At 43.2% G+C, this 20864-nt stretch overlaps 1 protein-coding gene across 1 annotated transcript in view; it reads left to right on the forward strand.

Annotated features, from left to right (window-relative positions):
- ADAM17 (ADAM metallopeptidase domain 17) overlaps window positions 1–20864 on the forward strand; it is a 63334-nt gene that overhangs the window by 34725 nt on the left and 7745 nt on the right. The window contains exons 7-15 of the mRNA XM_074947674.1: window positions 4781–4870; window positions 6938–7051; window positions 8626–8770; window positions 9459–9547; window positions 14433–14585; window positions 15668–15867; window positions 16946–17049; window positions 17716–17850; window positions 19404–19534. Of these exons, the coding sequence (XP_074803775.1) occupies window positions 4781–4870; window positions 6938–7051; window positions 8626–8770; window positions 9459–9547; window positions 14433–14585; window positions 15668–15867; window positions 16946–17049; window positions 17716–17850; window positions 19404–19534 (1161 nt within the window). The remainder of the gene's footprint in view (window positions 1–4780; window positions 4871–6937; window positions 7052–8625; window positions 8771–9458; window positions 9548–14432; window positions 14586–15667; window positions 15868–16945; window positions 17050–17715; window positions 17851–19403; window positions 19535–20864) is intronic.

The following is a 20864-nucleotide window of genomic DNA, read 5'->3' on the forward strand; positions in this document are numbered from 1 at the left end:
GCATCTACATGCCAGGGCATAAGAGGAAGTTTAGTCCACTGCCCCAGCACAAACCACACACCTCCCAATATCCAGATCAATACTACTATGAGCTGCAGAAGAAAAAGGATAAATTTTCGAGGTGTAAACCATTTGGCCCGCAACCTTCCTCATCCTAGCCATCTGTGTCCAATAACAAATTTTACCATGTTGGTCGAGGCGTCAATAGACCACTTCCCGCGTCTGCTACAACCAACCACCGCGATCCACCCATTTGGCCACCAGTTGGCAGTGTTCAACAGCACCTGGAAATGTGCATCGTCGGACCAATGGGTCCTTGAGATCATTCACAAAGGGTACTCTATCCATTTTACCTCCTTGCCCCCTCCACAACAACCTTCCCTGTCCCGCTTCAGGAATCCTTCTCACAAGAGTTTACTACAACCAGAGGTAGATTGGCTCCTAGCTGAAGGAGACTTAGAACTACATCTACGGAGTAAAGAATTCTACTCTTGCTATTTCCCAATACCCAAGAGGAAAGGAGGTTGGAAACCTATACTAGACCTCAGAGCTCTCAATACGTTTGTCAAAGCTCAAAAATTCAAAATGGTCACTCTAGCAATGATCATTCGTGTGTTGGAACAGGGAGACTGGTTTTCGGCTCTTCAGGACCCCTATTTTCCTATTTCAATTCTACTGACTCACAGATGATTTCTCAGATTCATTCTAGGACAAGACCATTACCAGTACAGGGTACTCCGCTTCAGTCTATTATCGGCCCTGAGAATATTTTCCAAGGTTCTCTCAGTAGTGGCTGCACACTTGCACTCCCTATGGATCATAATTTACTTTTATCTGGGCAACTGCCTCCTCAGAGCCTGGTCTCTCCAAGAGGTTCACCAAATCACCAAACCTGTAAACAAATGCATCGTAGAACTGGGTTTACAGATCAGTGCCCAAAAATCCAGTACAACACCTGGAATTCATAGGGGCTGACCTCAACTTGCTACAGGCCAGAGCTGTCCTACCTCAAAACAGATTTCTCTCCCTGGCCACACTCGTAGAGACCATTCCAAACAGCCTACAAATATCAGCCAAACGCTGCTTCCAACTCCATGACTCTTCCTCATATCTTAGGCTATGCACTGACCCTAAAAAGATCAGGGCTCTCTGAGCGCACCTAGTGGCTATAACAGCCTTCAACCAACCAGTAGAGGGATATTCAGTGCAGTCACACCCAACCATCAAAAGATTCCTCAAGGGTATAGATAACCTCTTCCCCTAACCTCGACTTCCTACTCCCACATGGGACCTCAACCTGGTATTTGAAAGGACTGACTTCTAGACCTCCCTTTGAACCCATGGCCACCTGTTCGCTTACATAGCTCTCAGTGAAAACAGCCTTCCTGATGGCAATCACCTTGGCTAGGAGAATTAGCGGCTCTGATGGCACATCCCCCCCACGTGGTATTCTTTCGTGACAAGCTCGCGTTCAGACCACACCTGAAATTCACTCCCAAGGAAACCTCCCTATTTCACATGAATCAATACTTTACCTTCCAACCTTTTATCCCAAGCCTCACTGACACAACAAGGTCAGGTTCTAGGTGTCAGGAGAGTCCGAGCCTTCTATCTGGACAGGATGAAGATTTTTCAGGAAGTCCCCAAGACTTTTCCTCTCTATTGCGGAAAGATTGAAGGGCTCAGCAGTATCAGCCCAAAGACTCTTCAAGTGGGTCTCCAGCTGCATCAGACAATGTTACCAAGTTAGCAGTATGACCCCTCCAGATACTATTTGTATACACTCCGCAAGGTCGATCTCCTCATCCATTGCCTTTTCAAGAATGTCCCTGTCTCCGAGATCTGTAGAGCGGTGACATGGGCGTCAGTCGACACTTTCACAGAACATTATGTGATCACTGGGGACTCCGCTTCCAGCGCCATCTTCGGCTCGACTGTGCTGTCATCTGTAACTGACCCGACTCCAAAGTCCCAGCTCTCCTGTGGGGATGCTGCTCGGGAGTCACCTGCAGTAGAGCACCCAGAAGGACACTACTTGAAGAAGTTACTCGCCTTGTGTAGTAACAATGGGTCTTTGAGATGTGTGCCCCTATGGGTGCTCCACAACCCACCCACCTCCCCTCTACTTCGGAGTTCTTGTCAATGATTCTGCAGTAGAGAAGGAACTGAGGGGGGGTTAGCCAGTGCACATTGACTAGCCTCGTGGCAGGGCACAAGGGGAGACAGTGCATCTGCGAGCCTAATAGACACTGCAACCAAAGTTCTCCGATCAGCAGTACAGGGACACAAGCACACCTAGAGTGGAGCACCCATAGGGACACCCATCTCAAAGAACTATCATTACTGTACAAAGTGTGTAATTTCTAACATTTCTTACCTGCCTGGCTGGCTGGCTGGCTGGCTGCTAGTATATTACAGAATGTACCATATTCTCCCCTCGGTCTTAGTGCACAATTAGCACATTCTTTCAGATAATATCACAGTAGCTTAGTATGGAGTTGCCATTTGCGACTTTGTAGTTAAGGTAAATAGAACAGACAAATGTCACCTTTAGGCTGAACTGTTGTAATTTGCTCTACCCGAGACTAAAGATGCTGTGAGATGAGAGAGAACATGTTAGTGTCCAGGCTTTGCAACCTAGACTGGCTCCTTATTACTAATGGATCCACTCAAGTTCCATATACTGACCTTCTGGACAGTCCTCACTGTTTTTATAATCCATGAATAGTGCCTAGATAGAATAATAGAAATGGAGGGCCCTAAGGAACCTCGAGAGGTCATCTAATCCATTCTCCTGCGCTGAAGCAGCACCAAATATACTTAGATCACCCCTGACACTTGCTTGTCTAACCTGTTCTTAAAAACTTCCAGTGACAGGAATTCCCCAATGCCCCTTGGAAGCCTATTCTAGTGCTTAACTATCCTTATTAGGAAAAGCTTGCTAACTATAATCTAACCTAAATCTTCCTTGCTGCAGATTAAGCCTGTTATTACTGGTCCTACCTTCAGTGGACATGAAGAGAAACTGATTACCATGCAAAACTCCTATTAATACACCCCCGAATTATATTAGCCTTTTTCACAATTGCATCACATTGTTGGCTCATATTTAATTTTCTGATCCATTGTAACATCCAGATCTGCAGTACTACTCCCCATTTTGTTTAGTCTTTATTGATTTTTGTTGATTTCAGGATGAAATAGAATCAAGTTTCTATTTCTCCAGTTTGTCAAAGTCATTTTGAATTCTAATCCTATCCTCCAAAGTTCTTGCCACCCCATCCAGCTTGGTGTCATTCACAAATTTTATGAGCAAACTCTCCATTCCGTTACTCAAGTCATTAATGAAAATATTGAATAGTATGGAACCCAGTACAGACCCCTGCAGAACTCCACTTGATATGTAATCCCAGTATGACAGTGAACCATGGATAATTACTCTCTGAGTAAAGTTTTTCAACCGGTTGTGCACCCACTTCGTAGTAGTTTCATCTAGACCACATTTTCCTAGTTTGCTTATGAGAGTGTCAAAAGCTTTACTGAAGATAAATCACATCTATGGCTTCCCCCTATCTGCTAGGCCAGTAATCCTGTCAGAGAAGGAAATGAGGTTGGTTTGACATGATTTGCTCTTGATAAATTCATGCTGGCCATTCCTTATAACTCTGCTCTCCTCTAAGTGCTTACAAATATTAGTTATGATATCTTTTCCAGTTAGGCTGACTGTTCTATAGTTCCCCAGATCCTCTTTGTTCTTTTTAAAGATAGGTGCTGTAGAAATGCTTAGATAATGTGTGCAGGAGGAAAGGTCTACTCCTGTTAGCTTCTTTGATTCCTTCTGTGGCCAAAATAAATGACACATGCGATTACAAATGGGCTGGCCTTATGTATGGGGAAGGAGTCTATTTCTCTAGAAGAAACCTGCTTGGAATAGTCTCTATGAATAGGGAAACATCTGCTTCTAATATGTCAGCAAAATTTGGTTAAATGGATCTTAAAGAATGACATTATAACTGTTTACAAACAAAATGCGTTAAAATCTAAACTCGGCTAGGAGGAAGAGAGGGACATTTCAAGTATCCCTATCGCTAGGTGTTTCTTTTATCAGTTTTACTGTTAGAAGAATTTGAACCCCCCTTGATTCTATTCTCCCCCTACCCTCCTAATCCTAAAACCAGCCAACAACCCTACTATTCATCCTGAGTGAATTTGGAGGTGCTGTTCAGTATAAACAGACATGCAAATTTCTGGATGGAGGATGTTGCTTGGAAGGGGTGGCCTGGGCTATAAAAAACAAAAGCGCCAGGAGAGAGGAGCAGATGCTCTGGAGCCCCAGCACCAAATGTAGTGAGGAGGACAGCAATAGCTTATTGGACAGCAGAGAGAGCCTGAACACCAGGATCGCTCAGTACTGTACTAGTTTTTTTAAAACGGCGATAGTGCAATGCTACCGTACGCATAAAGTATTTACCAAGATGATTTATTCTTAACCTTATGTTGCTTTTCCACTGCACTATACAAAATAATGGTAAATGGCAGAGTCTGCTATAGTTTGACGATGGAAAACTTTCAGGAAAACATTGTAAAACGCCTTGGACCACACTGCTCTGATGTTTTTGGAACAATACATTTGTCCATTGTGTTTTGTGAGGTGCAGTTTTGACTTGAAATGAGTGTTCATAGATACATATGCTACAACTTTTTTTTGGATATTTTGGACTATGTTACATGATAAAAATTTGGATCTAAATAATGGTTTATTTTCCCCTTCCATGCATAGATTGAATTAATAGACAGAGTGGATGACATCTATCGAAATACTTCTTGGGACAACGGAAACTTGAAAGGATACGGCATACAAATAGAGCAGGTATTCACGGATTCAATGCAAAGGGTTGTGAATCTTTGGCATTAGAGCATGTTCTGGATGTTATAAGTTCTGATTTTTTAAAAAAGACATATATAATACATTTGGAGGGTGGGGTCTGGAATCAGAATACAAATAATCAGAATACCAATAATCAAAACTTATTAAATTGTTTACTTCCATCATATAAGTAACCCCTTAAAAGCATCATGCTAGGGATTTTCATAGCTAAGTTTGTTTTGGCCCATCTTTTATCAGACACTTACAGCTGTTGGAGAAGATTTCAGGCTGAGACTTGGCACATTTGATCTCTGTTGGAGAACTTTTTTTTTTGTTTCTGCTAAATTTGAAAAATGTATGGTTCTTCCATAAACATACTATTGTGCAAATATTGTCACATATCCCAGTGGTGTTGGTGTTTATCTGACAGAGCCCATAGTGTTCAAAGTGACCCACAATACAGATAAAAAGCCACAATTCCTCCTCTGAAGAGTAGCAATTAATTTCAGACATGATGTAATGAATGGTGCTAGGGGTAACAAGCAACTGTGGGGGTTGGAGGAGATGGGTGACGTCAATAAGTTTATGTAGTAACTCTTGAAAATTAGAGCTCCGAGTGGTGGAATAATGTATTTAAAATAAATGGAAATCTTAGTGGGCTAATTTCTTGTAGGCATGATAAAAGTGGGTTTTACAGAGGACATGCATGCTGTGTTGTGTACACTGAAGCAGAGGATTTTTCATAAGGAGTCATGACATCTGGCTCACTTTTTTTGACCTGGTTACTTGTGGTCTTGCCTGACTTAGACAAATCTGGTCTCAGAGTGCCACTTTAAGCATAACCTAACTAGATGTTCAAACCTCGGGGGCTGTTTTGACACAGTTCTCTGTTTGCTAATCTCAAAGTACCGTGCCCAAAGCCTGAAAATGTCGGGTGTGGAAACGGGCCACAATTGGGAAGGTCAATGCAATCAGGTAGTCAGCACGTTGTTTCCTTCAGCCAACCAGGCAATGTTGTCTTAGGTGGCTGCAGTTTTCTCTAAGGGTGGAAACAGAGTTGGGGGGGGTCCCCCATGTTTTCCCCCTTCCATGACTTTGTGGGAAATTACTTGTGACCTCAGCAGCCTTAGTAATCATGTGACAAAAGATGAGGCAAAAATGCTATAAAGTAGGTTTTGTGTTGTTGCTGGAACCTTAATTCTGAATTCCTGGAATCTTTTGGGACTTATCTCAAATGTAAAATGCATTTTTATTCGGAAAAGTGACTGTAAAAATGGTTCTCTGGGGCCCGGCTTTGTGTGTTGATGATTTCCATATCAAATGCAGTTTACAAGCTATTTTCATCAACCAGCTCTTAAAGTTCATTTTGGGATCTGAGAGTCAAGCTATGTTCTTTTCTTGTCGTCATCTTGAATAATAAAAGTTCTGATGGCCATTATTTACAGCATAAACTCTAAAAGCACAGTGTTACTCCCGTTTACTATAACATAACTAAACATATGCCACACTGCAAGCTAACTACCTCTTTAGTCAGAAAAGCCTAAATATGACAAATGTGCTTTTAGTCATAAAACGTTTCAGTTTTTCTTTTTTCACATCTAGATTCCTAAAAGATAGGTATCCTTGTAAATTTGCTTTGGTTAAATAAAATCAGAGGTGCACTGGGGATCTTTTCTACCAGATTTGAACCCTGAATTTTTATGACTGAGTAATGAATATCTTAGTGAGAAACGAATATCTTAATGGAAACTTGTGATGTGCAACTTAACATCCTTAAGTGTAAGGATGCTAGTATGTTTAGGTGTAATTATATTTGTATGGGTCAAAGTGTTTGGCGTCATCTTAATTAAGAGGTCAAGAGTTCACCATTAGGAATTTGTAAGTTTAAATCTAAGAATAGGATGGCATTTTAATGAGGCGCTTTGGCCATCGTTTAGGAGGGTGAAAAATTTCCCTTGACTAAACATTTTAATTTAAAATTGCAGCACTTGGCGTTTCACTGCCTATTTCTTCAGCTTGTTGAATTGTTTACAGTTCCTTATTCTAATTATATTATACCCTTGAATATAGATTATTGTCCACAATGAATCAAGTCTTGTGAAGCCTGGGGAAAAACATTATAACATGGCAAAAAATCAGCCAAATGAAGAGAAGGATGCTTGGGAGGTGAAGACACTGCTGGAGGTAAAGCTGTGTTTCTCAAACAAAATGTCCCATCTAAAAAGAAAATACAAGAATTACTTATTTGCCATCCAAGATCAGTCTCTGATTGCAAATGAAACTGCTTTTCTTCCTCTTCACAATGTGTAGTTATCACAAGAATACAAAACTAGGATATTTCTACCCAGGCTCACGGCAAGAGGCTTCATTATAAAAAGTATCTACTTCCAGAATACAATTATTAAGTGCAAAACAAATAGAAATGATCATATCATTATTGAAATAGGAAGGCAGCCCTGTGATTAAAGCACTGGCATGAGACCCAGGAGGCCTGGGTTCATTCCTGGCTCTGCCACAGACTCCCTGCATGACCTGGCTCAAGACATTTGATCTTTGTGTCTCATTTTCTTACCTGTAAAATTGGGCTAACAATACTTTCCTACCTCACAACAAAGGAAAACTGATATTTGCAAAGTGCCCAGATACTAATTTAATGTGTGGCTGTATAGTTGAACTTGGTTCTTTCATACATGTTGAAATTCTCCATGCTATTTCATCTTCTAAGTTGCCATCCAGTTGACCAGATTTACCAAATGTCTTGGCCTTTCTGGATAGCATACAGGTTTTATTTGTTTTAGTAAAGTTAAAATGTGTTATATTTGGAGTTCCCCCAGAATGCACTAGTCATCTTGCAAAAGTATAAAGACATGTCTCCTTCCCAGAAGATCACACAACTTTATTGACATGACTCCATCAGAAGGGGGTTATAAATGGGAAAGACGGGAGGTAGAGCAGGGCTAGCAGTAAGATTATGAAGCTACTTGTTAGGCATGTGCATTGTTGACTCATTCAGATCCCTCTTAAAACCTGCTTCTGCAATGATGCTTACAAGGTTCTTCTAGGGGAAGAAAGAGAATCAACAGAAAACACCAACCATCCAGAAGTGGACATGCCTTACTGAGGATCCATGTGATCTTATCCTCACCTATCTGTTGTCCTCGTTGGTAGTGCCATTTCAACACAAGATTGTGCGTTCCTTCCCATACTTGTTCTTCTGAAGTATAATCTAGCATGTTTTGGGACGCCAGAAAAATGATTCAATAAATTGCTGAAACACAAGTGAAAGTGTGCCCTGGGTCATCACCTACATTGAACAGAGAAGCTAAGGAGAACGTTGGAGTATGGATTCAGCTCTGCTCCTTTTCAGCAGCATGAATGGGAGCAGCAAATTCCTACTGTCATTAAAGGCATTCTGTAGTGAAATCTTGTAATGCTGGCTGTTACCAAGCATTTGCTGTTTTGAAAGATGGGCCTTATAATAGTTTTTTCTTTCCTTGAGATGTTGCTGATGAATGAGAATCTTAACACTGTAGATTATACTCTGGCGGGAGGTGATATTTAAAACTAGGCCAGACTAAGTGCTAGAATATATGAAGGGACTATCCTACTCTGATCTGGGGATGGAGCAGATTTCTTCATTTAGTGTAATAGAAACTGGAGCTGGAAAATACCTGGCTTGTTAAATGATTTTTTCATCTTTGAATTTCTTCACCGTACATATTACAGATTTTTCTAACACTTGCTTTTTTTCCTTTTAGCAATTTAGCTTTGATATAGCTGAGAAAGCAGCTCACGTGTGCCTTGCTCATCTCTTTACATACCAAGATTTCGATATGGGAACACTTGGACTAGCTTATGTTGGATCTCCCAGGCCTAACACCCATGGTGGCATTTGCCCAAAGGGTAAGATTCCCCCCCCCCACACACACACACACACTGTCTGACCTCTAGTTGTGGGTTGAATATCTGTTCTTTGTTATGAAAATCGTAGAAGGATTGAAGGGGGCACAGTGCGTGTCACTTAAATATTCCCTAGTGACTGAGTTAGGAATGGAACTGAAGGCTGTGTCCAAGGCTGTGTCCTAGGCTGCATACAAAAAGAGGAATAGGATAGGGTAAAACAATTCGGTTTCTTGAATTCATAGGTTGAGTGAAAGCCATCATGGTCCCATTTGGAGCAGCGAAAATCTTCATGTGCTGCTCTGGAAAGATGCAGCTCTGAACAGGTGTGGCCTGCCAAATTTGGCAATGGGAGGGGGAATCCAACATCTATCTCTTAAGTACTTATATGGCCCTCATTACTTGAGTATCTGAATGCCTTGCAGTCTTTAATGCATGCATTTATTAAGTTCTGACTGCAGATTCCCCACTGCAAAAATTGGGGAAAGGGGACTCATTTATAAGTCTGTGAGTGCTGTAATGTTATAGTCCTTTATTTACAAGGTCAAAGAAAAAGACTGGGGAGAATCTTCAGTTTTCCTAAACATGGTTTTCTCTTTAAAAAACAAACAAACAAAAGTCTGTAGAAAGCCCGGTTACTTTTCTTGTGCTATATGAGGAATTTCACTTTCTTTCATCTTCCTTTCTATAGCTTATTATAGTCAAGCTGCCAAAAAAAACATCTATTTGAACAGCGGCTTAACCAGCACAAAGAACTATGGCAAAACTATCCTCACAAAGGTACTGTAAGGTGAATGTGGATATACAGAACGTATTTGTTAAACATGTGCTTTGCTGTTAGTCTTCAGTGCGAAAACTACCGTGAGATGAATGGCTCTTAGATGCCTCTCTGAAAAGAACCATTCGCTCTCAGTCCAGGTCCCTACGGACAGGTATCTGTGGTGCAAAAAATGCCATCGTAATTGTCATCCTTGTTGACAGAGAAAGCCAGGACTGAATGGCTCTGGAGATGGAACTAATCAGACACACTGGTGGAGCAGTGAGAAGGAAACATTCTGCCTCTGATTGTGCTGACCTCTTCTATTGATAAATAAGACTATATGTCTCCAAAGATGAGAGCACTAAATTCGTACCAAATGTGTGCTTAGAACCACCCCCAAAATCAAAATAACTCTGAAGACTAAACTAGTAGATTGGCAGTGGAATAAAGTTGAACTGCTGATTGTTGTAAGAAAAACTATGCATCTCTGGCCTTTTATACTTCTGCAACAGTGGTCTCCAACCTTTTTATGCCCAAGATCACTTTTTGAATTTAAGGGCAACACAGGATCTACCCCGCCCCTTCCCTGAGGCCCCTCTACTTCCCCGAAGTCCCACCCCACTCACTTCATTTCCCTCCCCCACCCTCACTTTCACTGGGCTGGGGCAGGGGGTTGGGGCTCGGGGCTCAGAAGGGGGTACAGGCTCTGGGCTGGGGCTGAGGGGTTCGGAATGTGGGAGGGGGCTCCAGGCTGAGCCTGGGACAGGGGATGAGGGTGCAGGAGGGGGTGAGGAGTGCAAGCTCTGGGAGGGAGTTTGGGTGCAGAAGGGGGCTCTGGGCTGGGGCAGTGTTGGGGTGCAGGAGGAGGTACGGGATGCTGGCTCTGGGAGCGGGGGTCAGCTCTGGGGCAGGGGGTACATGGTGCAGGAGGAGGTATGGGGTGCTTGCTTTGAGGGGGGTCAGGGATGGTGTTTGGGGTGCAGGAGGCGTTACGGGGTGCAGGAGGCGTTACGGGGTGCGGGCTCCCGCCAGGTGACCCTTACCTCGAGTGGCTCCCGGTTGGTGGCGCAACAGGGCTAAGTCAGGTTGCCTGCCTGCCTCGGCCCCATGCCTCTCCCAGAAGGCTCTGCGCGCTGCCCCTCTCTGTAGGCACTGCCCCTATAGCTCCCACTGGCCACAGTTCCTTGTTCCTGGCCAATGGGAGCTGGGGGGGGGCGGTGCTTGCAGGCAGGAGCTGCGTGCAGACTGCCCCCCCGCAGAGGCCTACTGGCTGGTTCTGGGAGCGGCGTGGGGCCGGGCAGGCAGGGAGCCTACCTCAGTGGCAGCCCCGCTACACCACCACAGATCGTGATTGACTGGGAGAGTCTCCAGGATCGACCACTGTTCTACAACGTGCTTCGTTTTGTGGCTTGAGCATCCCAAATCTATTTTTACCTGCAGGGCTACACAGTGCAGGCGTATCACCAGACTTGAGTTGGATCCTAAATCCAAGTCCTCTGTCTTGTTTTTGCTCTTCAGAAAATGGATGGGTACGGAATAGCTTCAAACTGCACTGGCATATGGGCCAATCATGCAAACAACTGAATTTGGTGTCATTACATGAAGGAGTAACTATTTGTAGAACTGGGCTGTTTAGTTGTTAGCCTTACCCTTAATGTAAACTGTCTGGGCTTTTTTCAGTCTTACATCTTTTGTTCATCATCTGTTTGGTGGTAAATATTGAGAGGCTTGGATGCAGAATTCATCAAATTTTGAAAGCATTAGGAGTTTGTCGGGGTGCTGGAACAGTTTTTATAGTAGGGGTGCTGATGATGGAAACCATGTAGCTGGTGTTTGTTATTACAATACTACTTCAAGCCAGGGGGTGTGGCAGTACCCCCAACACCCCTAGTTCCAGCACCACCAGTCTCAGTATTATAATGTGTATAGTAATTGCTAAACTTTTGCATTTGGGTAAAATATTTTCTTATGCTGACTTTAATACTGCTTAGTTAAACCCTGATTTTAAAGGACGTTTATAATTGGTATCAGAATTACTCTGGGCTGAAACTTGACAGACACTCTCAAGAAGAATTAAACTTCTCAGAGGTTAAAAAGAAAAGTAGTCATGGAACCTCTAACTTAGAGGAGTGCTTTAATAGGGCTCTAGCTGTCACTACTGTCTAGCGCATTAGCCTTTCGCCTCTGAATTAGAGTTCTGTCTTTGTTACAAGTGAAATTGAGTTTGGCCTCTTCCTGTCTCAGTCACCAAACCACCAGACTGGTTGGCACAGTTCATGCAGATGAGCCCAGGGCTTGGCACAGCAGGACATTACAGATCAGCGTTATGTGGAGCATCTTGCACAGTGTCTGCTCAGACTATCCCTTGCTTCCAAGAGCACTAAAACTCACACAGTAAATACCACCAAGCACACAAATGGTCTCTAAGGAGTGCTCAAATCTTTCACTCCATATGTGCTGTAATGCATAGGCATGTTGCCAGTGTTCCAGCTCCAGTTTGGCTTGTCATTGCACTGTTCAAAACTTCCTATGTCTGTGGAGTAGCACAAGTTAAAGCTATTCTGCCAAACTTCTCTCTCCTGCCCACTTCCTAGCTTCCCCTTCCCTGGCGTGCTGTGTCCAGCCCATCTTCCCTGCACTTAGCTATTGTTTCTTTGTTGGTATCCTTGTCAGTCTGAGTTTCTGACTTGCCCTACTGGTCAAGTGAGGGGAGGTCACATCGGAAGCACAGGCAGGGGGAGGGAGGTGGAAAGGGAGGGTTTCCAGTAGCAGGTTTGGAGACTTATATTGAGTGAGTCCTGCCTTGCTTCTTGGCTTTTGGAAATCCGCCCTATGTTAGGGCTATGGATTAATTGCAGTTAACTTACGTGATTAACTCAAAAAAAGTAATCATAATTAAAAAAAATTAATCACAGTTTTAATCACACTGTTAAACAATAGAATACCAATTGAAATGTATTAAATGTTTTTGGATGTTTTTCTTCATTTTCAAATATATGGATTTCAGTTACAACACAGAATACAAAGAGTGCAGTGGGCACTTTATATTATTTTTTATTACCAATATTTGCACTGTAAAAATGATGAATAAAAGAAATAGCATTTTTCAATTCATATCATACAAGTACTGTAATTCAGTCTCTATCGTGAAAGTGCAACTCACAAATGTAGGTTTTTTTGTTACATAACTGCACTAAGAAAAATAACAGCAACCCAGTGTAAAACTTGAGCCTACAAGTCCACCCAGTCCTACTCTTGTTCAGCCAATTGCTCAGACAAACAAGTTTGTTTATATTTTACGGGAGATAATGCTGCCCCACTTCTTATTTACAACATCACCTGAAAGTGAGAACAGGCATTTGCATGGCACTTTTATAGCAGCATTGCAAGGTATTTACGTGCCAGATATGCTAAACATTCATATGCCCCTTCATGCTTCAGCCACCATTCCAGCTGACACTCGTTAAAAAAATAATGCATTAACTAAATTTGTGACTAAACTCCTTGGGGGAGAATTGTATGTCTTCTGCTCTGTTTTACCCGTATTCTGCCATATATTTCATGTTACACCAGTCTCGAATGACGACCTAGCACATGTTGTTCATTTCAAGAACACTTTCACTGCACATTTGACAAAATACAAAGACGGTACCAATGTGAGATTTCTAAAGATAGCTACAGCACTCGACCCAAGGTTTAAGAGTCTGAAGTGCCTTCCAAAATCTGAGAGGGACGAGGTGTGGACCATGTTTTCAGAAGTCTTAAAAGAGCAAGACTCTTATACGGAAACTACAGAACCCAAACCATCAAAAAAGAGAACTGACCACCTGCCGATGGCATTTGACTCAGATGATAAAAATGAATTGGTGTCAGTCTGCACTGCTTTGGATCATTATCTAGCAGAACCTGTCATCAGCATGTCCTCTGGAATGGTGGTTGAAGCATGAAGGGACATGTGAATCTTTAGCGCATCTTGTGAGGCTAGCTACAGCAGTGCCATGTGAATGCCTGTTTTCACTTTCAGGTTACATTGTAAACAAGAAGCGGGCAGCATTATCTCCTGTAAATGTAAACAAATTTGTTCAGTCAATCTGAGCGATTGGCTGAACAAGAGGTAGGACTGAGTGGACTTATAGGCTCTAAAGTTTTACATTGTTTTATTTTGGATGCAGTTTTTTATATACATAATTCTACATTTGTAAATTCAACTTTAATGATAGAGATTGCACTATAGTACTTGTAATGGGGGAATTGAAAAATATTATTTCTTTTGTTTTTTACAATGCAAATATTTGTAATAAAAAGAAATATAAAGTGATCACTGTACACTTTCTATTCTGTGTTGTAACTGAAATCAATATATTTGAAAATGTAGAAAATATCCAAAAATATTTAAATGGTATTCTATTATTGTTTAACAGTGCAATTAATTGGGATTAATTATTTTAATCGCTTGACAGCCCTACCCTATATTATTTCTAGGCTTTTTTCTAGCACCAAACCAGTTGAATGTGAGTTTAGTTAGTTAAGGCTCTTAACGGCTGCTGTCTATTCAATAAAAATAAGGCAAATTGCCAGGGGAATTAAATGAAAATGTGACACGTGTAATTTTTGTGGCATGAGGTTTCTTTAGAAAATATTTTGTTAATCTTAGACTTAAATGACTTCACCGTGTCAAATGTTGAGCTCTTATATGCCCTTGCAACATCTGAACCCTGCTCTAGCAGTTGCCTCTCAAGAGTTTGGTAATTTTACAGGCCCTGACTTCAGTTTAGCACTTACGTTTAACCAAAGAACTGGTTCCTAATTAAGGGTATCTCTAAAGATCTAATGATTTGGAATTACTTAGACCCCCCACTGCATGTTGGTATTGACTTTAGATGTGTTTTTTTGGTATCGAACAAGGAAGCAGACTTGGTTACTACTCATGAACTGGGACACAACTTTGGAGCAGAGCATGATCCTGACAGCCTGCCAGAATGTGCCCCCACTGAAGACCAAGGAGGGAAATATGTTATGTATCCAATTGCTGTGAGTGGCGATCATGAAAACAATAAGGTAAATTTACTTTAACTTCCACTATCCCACCACAGACACCACTACAATCAACAAAGACTGACCCAGAACCTTCCACCCCAAAAGCACAAGTCCCTGTCTGCTTAGCTAAAGTGCACTCCTTTAGCCTGTATTTAATAGGTGGTTAATTGCTGGAACAGCCACTAGAGGGAGACATACTCATTAACTATTATTAGTCCCAGTGTTAAATAAGTTCCTCCCAAATCCCTGAGATCTACAGGCATTCAAGCCCTACTAGGGTGATATTTTGTAACAGACTTGTGGCTGCCTACACTTACTGATATCACTGTTGTCAGAAGGAATCCAGCTTCGATCTTTAGCACCAGAACACAGGCTTCTAAATAGTAAGCTGTTCACTGCCGTCATGTCTCTCTCTAGTGGTTAGCCCAATCACTAAGTTAATACGTACTCATCTCCATTCATCTTATAAACGTCATAACACCCTTGAGGACTTGGTATTATCCCTATTTTACAGATGGAGAAACTGAGATATCAAGTGAATGATTAGCCTAAGGTTACTAGCAGCTCTGCAGAAGCTTACAACCAGGGTCAGAAAAGTCTATCCCCATTTTTGCAACTTCATGACTATTTCTTGGGATGTATTGCTCCACCTGAACCCCCAGTGCTCACAGAAGGGTTGGGTTTGGGTTTGGCACCCCTCCCAAGAGTTGGTCATGCAGCGTTGTGCATGTGTGTTCAGATATGTGTTAATCACAATGCAACAAAGCAGTTTTTCAACACAAGCTACTATTTTCTGTGTTACGTTTTCCCAAGATATCACAGTATGCATCCGATGAAGTGAGCTGTAGCTCACGAAAGCTCATGCTCAAATAAACTGGTTAGTCTCTAAGGTGCCACAAGTACTCCTTTTCTTTTTTCTTTTTACGAATACAGACTAACACGGCTGTTACTCTGAAACAGTGGCATTGTAAATGGAATAAATGTTTCTTAAAACATCAGAATTGGGGGTTAGGTGGGTGGTGGTGTCAGTCTTGGATGTATTCTGGTGAAAGGGAATGATGCATTCCTTCCCAGTGCTGCACTTTCCGCTCATGATTCTTTAGATGTTCTCAAGCTGCAGTAAACAATCCATCTGTAAGACCATTCAGAGCAAGGCCCAGGAATGTTTCAAAGAGCGCAACAACCAAGTATGTGGGAACTCGAGAGTGGATGAAGGTGAGGAATGCGATCCTGGCCTTTTGCACAGGCATGCTGATCCCTGCTGCTCTGCTGACTGTAAACTGAAACAAAATGCCAGGTGCAGGTAAGAGATGTTAAAGCCACAGCCTTGGTTGGGAGGGGAAGGGAATATGGGGCTGGGTCAAAAACTTGTTTGCAGTGCAGCAAAATGCACTCTTCTGGACCCTGGCTCCAGTACTTTAAGACTTTCTGTACTGGGCAAATGAGCCTTGGGAAAGTTAAGGACTCCAGGAGAGAGCTTTGGTGCATGCCATTACTTGGTAGTCTTGGTGTTAATTCATGCAGTAGTATTGAGACTACTTTGTTCCATTGCTTTGCTAGGAACTGCACATCAATGCAGTGTAATGGTAAATTCTATACCAAAAAAAAAATGTCAATTGCAGCACTCAAAAGTCAGAAAGTGCCAGTATTAAGGTTCACTGTGCAACCTTAACACTGCCCCTTCTGCATGTGCATTGCAAGGCAGTCTAAATCCATGGTCATGTGTTATCCAGGACCCTAGCAACACCTAGTGTGCAAGCTGGACAGTGACTATGGTAACTGAGGTCTGTCTTTACTGTCCAATCTGCACACAGAGTCCAGATCTGCTCCCATTTATTCTGGACGAATTGTGCTTTAGTCATTTTGGTTTTGGATGAGACGTGAATGTTTAGTCCTTTCCTAGCATGGAGTTACAAATGTGGATTTTTAAACATTTGCATTGCAGTAGTGCTTAGGGTGCCTTGTATTACATGCTGTACACACACCGTAAGAAATGGTCCTTGTCCTGAAAAGCATAGTCCAACTAGACAAGACTGACAAAGGGTGGGAAGGGAAACAGGCACAGAGAGATGTGAAGGGACTTGACCAGGGTCACCCAGCAGGTCAGTGGCAGAGGCAGGAAAGGAACCCATATGTCCTGAGTCTGTCCAGTGCCTTGTCGAGGGGCCCACTCTCCCTCTCCATGTGTAATATAGTACATGTGCTTATGTAACCCATTCTTCAGCACACTTCAGAAAATGGGGGACAAGTATATCTGATAGGCAGAGCTCTAATAGGAGAAGTATATATGCTTCCATGGGTTTGCCACACTCTTAATGTTTTTGAGTCATTTATTTCTTGAGTAGCTTAATATTCATCCTCTCCCTCCACTCTTCTCACAGTGATCGGAACAGCCCCTGTTGTAAAGGTTGCCAGTTTGAAAGCGCTCAGAAGAAATGCCAGGAAGCCATAAATGCTACTTGCAAAGGAGAGTCCTATTGCACTGGTATGCCATTGTTACATTTCCCTTACATGTGCAACTGAATGCTGCAGAGTCAGGGTCCATTTTACTAGCTTTTGCTACCTTTTATGCAACTTGTATGTTCACTTTTAGAGTTCAATTAAAATTAAAAAAAAAAAAAAAGAAAAGAAAAAAGCGTCATTGTGAGGCATGAAGTGTGCTCCTGAATCTTGCTATGGCGGGGTAACTTTGCTTTAACCTCTGCTTCCCCACTAGCTGCTCACTTCCCTTTTCTGCCTCTTCCAGCATCTGATAGCAACTCTGCTTCAAGATGAGGAATCAGCCCAGACAGTCGCCTTTCCTGGCTGAAGGCTGGCTAATCCTGACAGGGCTGCCCACCATTTTGTGCATTTTGTCTAATTAAGAATTATCGCAGTATCTGAATGCTGTGAGCCCGTTCTTTCATTCCCCTTCCGCCTATGGTCCCCTTCCTTCTAGACATCTGTCAGATGTACTGTTGCTCCTCAGGGTGCTTGGCAGTAGCCCACTGAGGGTGACCAGAGTCTCGCTCCAAGAGTCGACTATTGGGAGTCACAATATAATGAACATCTGTGGCTCAGTCTCCTCTCCAGCACAGGGAGAATGATGTGTGCCTTTACCAACCCTGTGTGTAGTAATGCAGTCATCCTTTCTAAATGCATGTGCCTGTAGGGAACAGCAGTGATTGTCCGCCCCCTGGGAATGCACCAGATGACACGGTCTGCGTGGATTTGGGCAAGTGCAAAGATGGAGAATGTGTTCCATTCTGCATGAGGGAGAAGAGCCTGCAATCGTGTGCCTGTAACGGTGAGCAAAACGGGATTGCCAGCTTCCCCAAGCGACATCTCTTGTTAAGGCCCCGCTGATCACAGTTAGCACAGCTCTCCTCTAGATTACAGGTTATCAGTGGATGGGTCCTTGGACCCCAGATCAGGATTTCAGACAAACAAACAAACACACACCTCAAAAAGTCACAGGCTGAAGTTTTTGTCTTTCAGCCCTTGATTTCGTTTCCTGTTTGGGGAGGGGCTGAGGAAGCTGCTCTGACATCTGGGCTGGAGCCATCAGAGCAGCAAACAGACAGGGTTATAGATAAAGCTGATACGCTGGGGCTCTCTGGGCGGTAGAGATGTCTACACTTCCCCTCGGCCTCAGCAAGGCAGGCTGGGGAAGGAAAGTCTGACAGGCAGCTGGGAGGCTGCTTCTCCAACTGCACTGAGAACAGAATTGCCAGTGCAGGTCCAGCCGAGGGCTGTAGCAGAAGCCATATCCTATGCCAGCTACACCAGTTGCCTACACAGAGAGAGCACTTGAGGAAAGTAACTAAGGGTATGTCTACACTGCAGTAAATGACCCCATGGCCCAGCAGTGGCTGGCCCAGGTCAGCTGACATGGGCTCGGTTGTGGGGCTATAAAATTACAGTATAGACATTCAGGCTAGGGCTGGAGTCTGAGCTCCCATGAGAGGGGTGAGGTCTCAGATTCTGGGCTCCAGCCCAAGACTGGACATCTACACTGCTGTTTTAAACCCTGCAACCTGAATCTTGTGAGTTGACCTGGGCTCTGAGAATCAGTGCTGCGGGGTTTTTTTGCAGTGTAGAAATGCCCAATGATCCATCAAAGGCCTTTAATGTGATGTAGCAGTTGGAAACCAGAAGGAAAGGTAGCACTATGTGACCAGCCAGCTCTTCCCAGCCCATCAGCAACTGCCACATGTGACTCTGTTCTAGACAAAGGGGCTAGTGACAGGAGGAATTCCCTCATGCATGTGTCTGTTATAGACTCTTAGAAATACATTCCCCCCCCCACACCCACGCCCACTTTCCTCTCCCTCTTTCCAGGCTCTGTACAATCCAGGGGCAAAGATCAAAGAATCACTGTAGCTCAGACCCCTGCACCTCTTCCCTCATTGTTCAGGCTGTGGCTGCTCTTCCTATCTCCAGATGCCTGCTCAGAAGTTTGACAAGGCCAGTAGGAAGCTTTTAAAATGTCATTTGCACATCGATATGAACCAGGGCTCAGATGCCTTTGAAACCCTTCACCTGCCCTTGACAGCTGAAGGCTGCAGTAATTTAACTTCCAGAGCTGAACAGAAAAAGGCTAAGCTTCCTGTGTTTCCCCCACTCTGCTGCATGGAGCATCTTGCCAAGCTTCAGGCTCTGTGTATTCTGAGCAGCTCAAGAAGCTTCTTTGTGTGGCTAGAGACTACACAATCCTCCGTTCCACACACTGTTTGTTGGGAAGGGGCATGGTCATCAAGGGGACCAGGAATCAATCCCCTCTGTGCTCAGAAACTCTTGTTATGGATTGAAAATAACCACAAGAGTCAGGGGGAAAATAGTTTGCTGCTTTTATTTTAGAAACGGACAATTCCTGCAAGGTTTGCTGCCGGGACGAGTATGGCAAGTGCAGTCCGTATGTTGATGCTACCCAGCAGTTCCTGTACTTAAGGAAAGGAAAGCCCTGCACTGTGGGATTCTGTGACATGAATGTGAGTGTTCCTGGGAGCCAGATGCCCCAAGCATTCTATTTACGGAATAGGCTTTCTAGCTAGAACACCAGGAGCCTTTCCCCTTCATATAACCGGTTTCCTCTTGCTTGTTCGTACATTAGAGTAGCCCTAGACCCGTTCTGCTGAACAGCCCTTTTGCCACTGAAATGAAATCTCATTTTTTCAGGGGCAGTGGAGGGGGAAATCCCTTGTACAGGGCACCATGCATCTCCATAAATGCCCTTCTTACTCGTACCGGATTGACTTTCTCTTGTGCACTGCTCTGATGTAATGGTGCCGCTGACAGTGTAACACTGCCAAAAGCTAGCCCTGGTTTTTCCCTAAGCATTGCATGTTGTGGGATTGATTCTGCAGTTGTTGCACAAACTCCCCAGTGACATCCGTGAAAGCAATCCCTGTGCAAGGGGTTTCTGCATTCTTGGACCCTGCCATATAGACGGGTAACACTGGAGTTTTGATTTTTATTTATTTATTTTTTAATTCGAAGCCCATTTTAATGACCCTTGTATTTCAAGAGCAGAGCTTCTTTATCAATGGAGCTGATGAGATAAGATTCACCATGCCTGTGGTTTGAATAGAAAGAAAATAAGTGACTTTGTGAGTGAGCTCTGTGTGTAGAGGGGATCAGGGTTGGTAACACAGAAAAACTATGGAAAGCGAAGAAATGCAACATAGGAGTAACGGTCAGGAGTAATATACAACACCTGAAGGGGCCCCAGGGAATTCCATTTAAAGTTTGTGAAGCAGTCGTTGAAAAAGTTAGTCATTGGACTTCTGGAGTACTTTTATTTGTTTGTTTTTTTTCAATATTTTGAAACAATATTTTTTTGCTTAAGCTCCTGATCTGAAAAAAAAACAAAAAACAAAGCTGAGTGCCCTCATTTCCCAAGGGCATTAGGAAAGCTGTGTGCTCAGCATCTGGTCCCCCTTTTTTTTGTTTTGTTTTTGTTTTTTAAATAGTTTCACAAACATGCCCTGGCTTTTCCTCAAAAGACCAACAACATGAGTATTTCATTCCCCTGTAAGGATGGCAATGGCTTGATGCTTCAGTGGAGGGGATTGATAAACAGATGAGCAAATGAGGAATTTGTCACCACCCATTTCCTCTCCCAAGTCAGTTGCAACAACAGAATAGCCCAAGACCTAACCTGCTGCTGAACAGTGAAATCTTCCTATACATATGTAGTAGCTGTTTTCGGAGAGGAAATGGGTGGAGATGCATATGATGCAAAGATCTGAGTATATAAATACTACATATTGTTCTAGAATTCAAGGGGTACCGTTTTCCAAGGAGACTTAGGTGCCTAAG

This window comes from Natator depressus, chromosome 3 (assembly GCF_965152275.1).
Source record: "Natator depressus isolate rNatDep1 chromosome 3, rNatDep2.hap1, whole genome shotgun sequence".
Classification (NCBI taxonomy): domain Eukaryota; kingdom Metazoa; phylum Chordata; order Testudines; family Cheloniidae; genus Natator; species Natator depressus.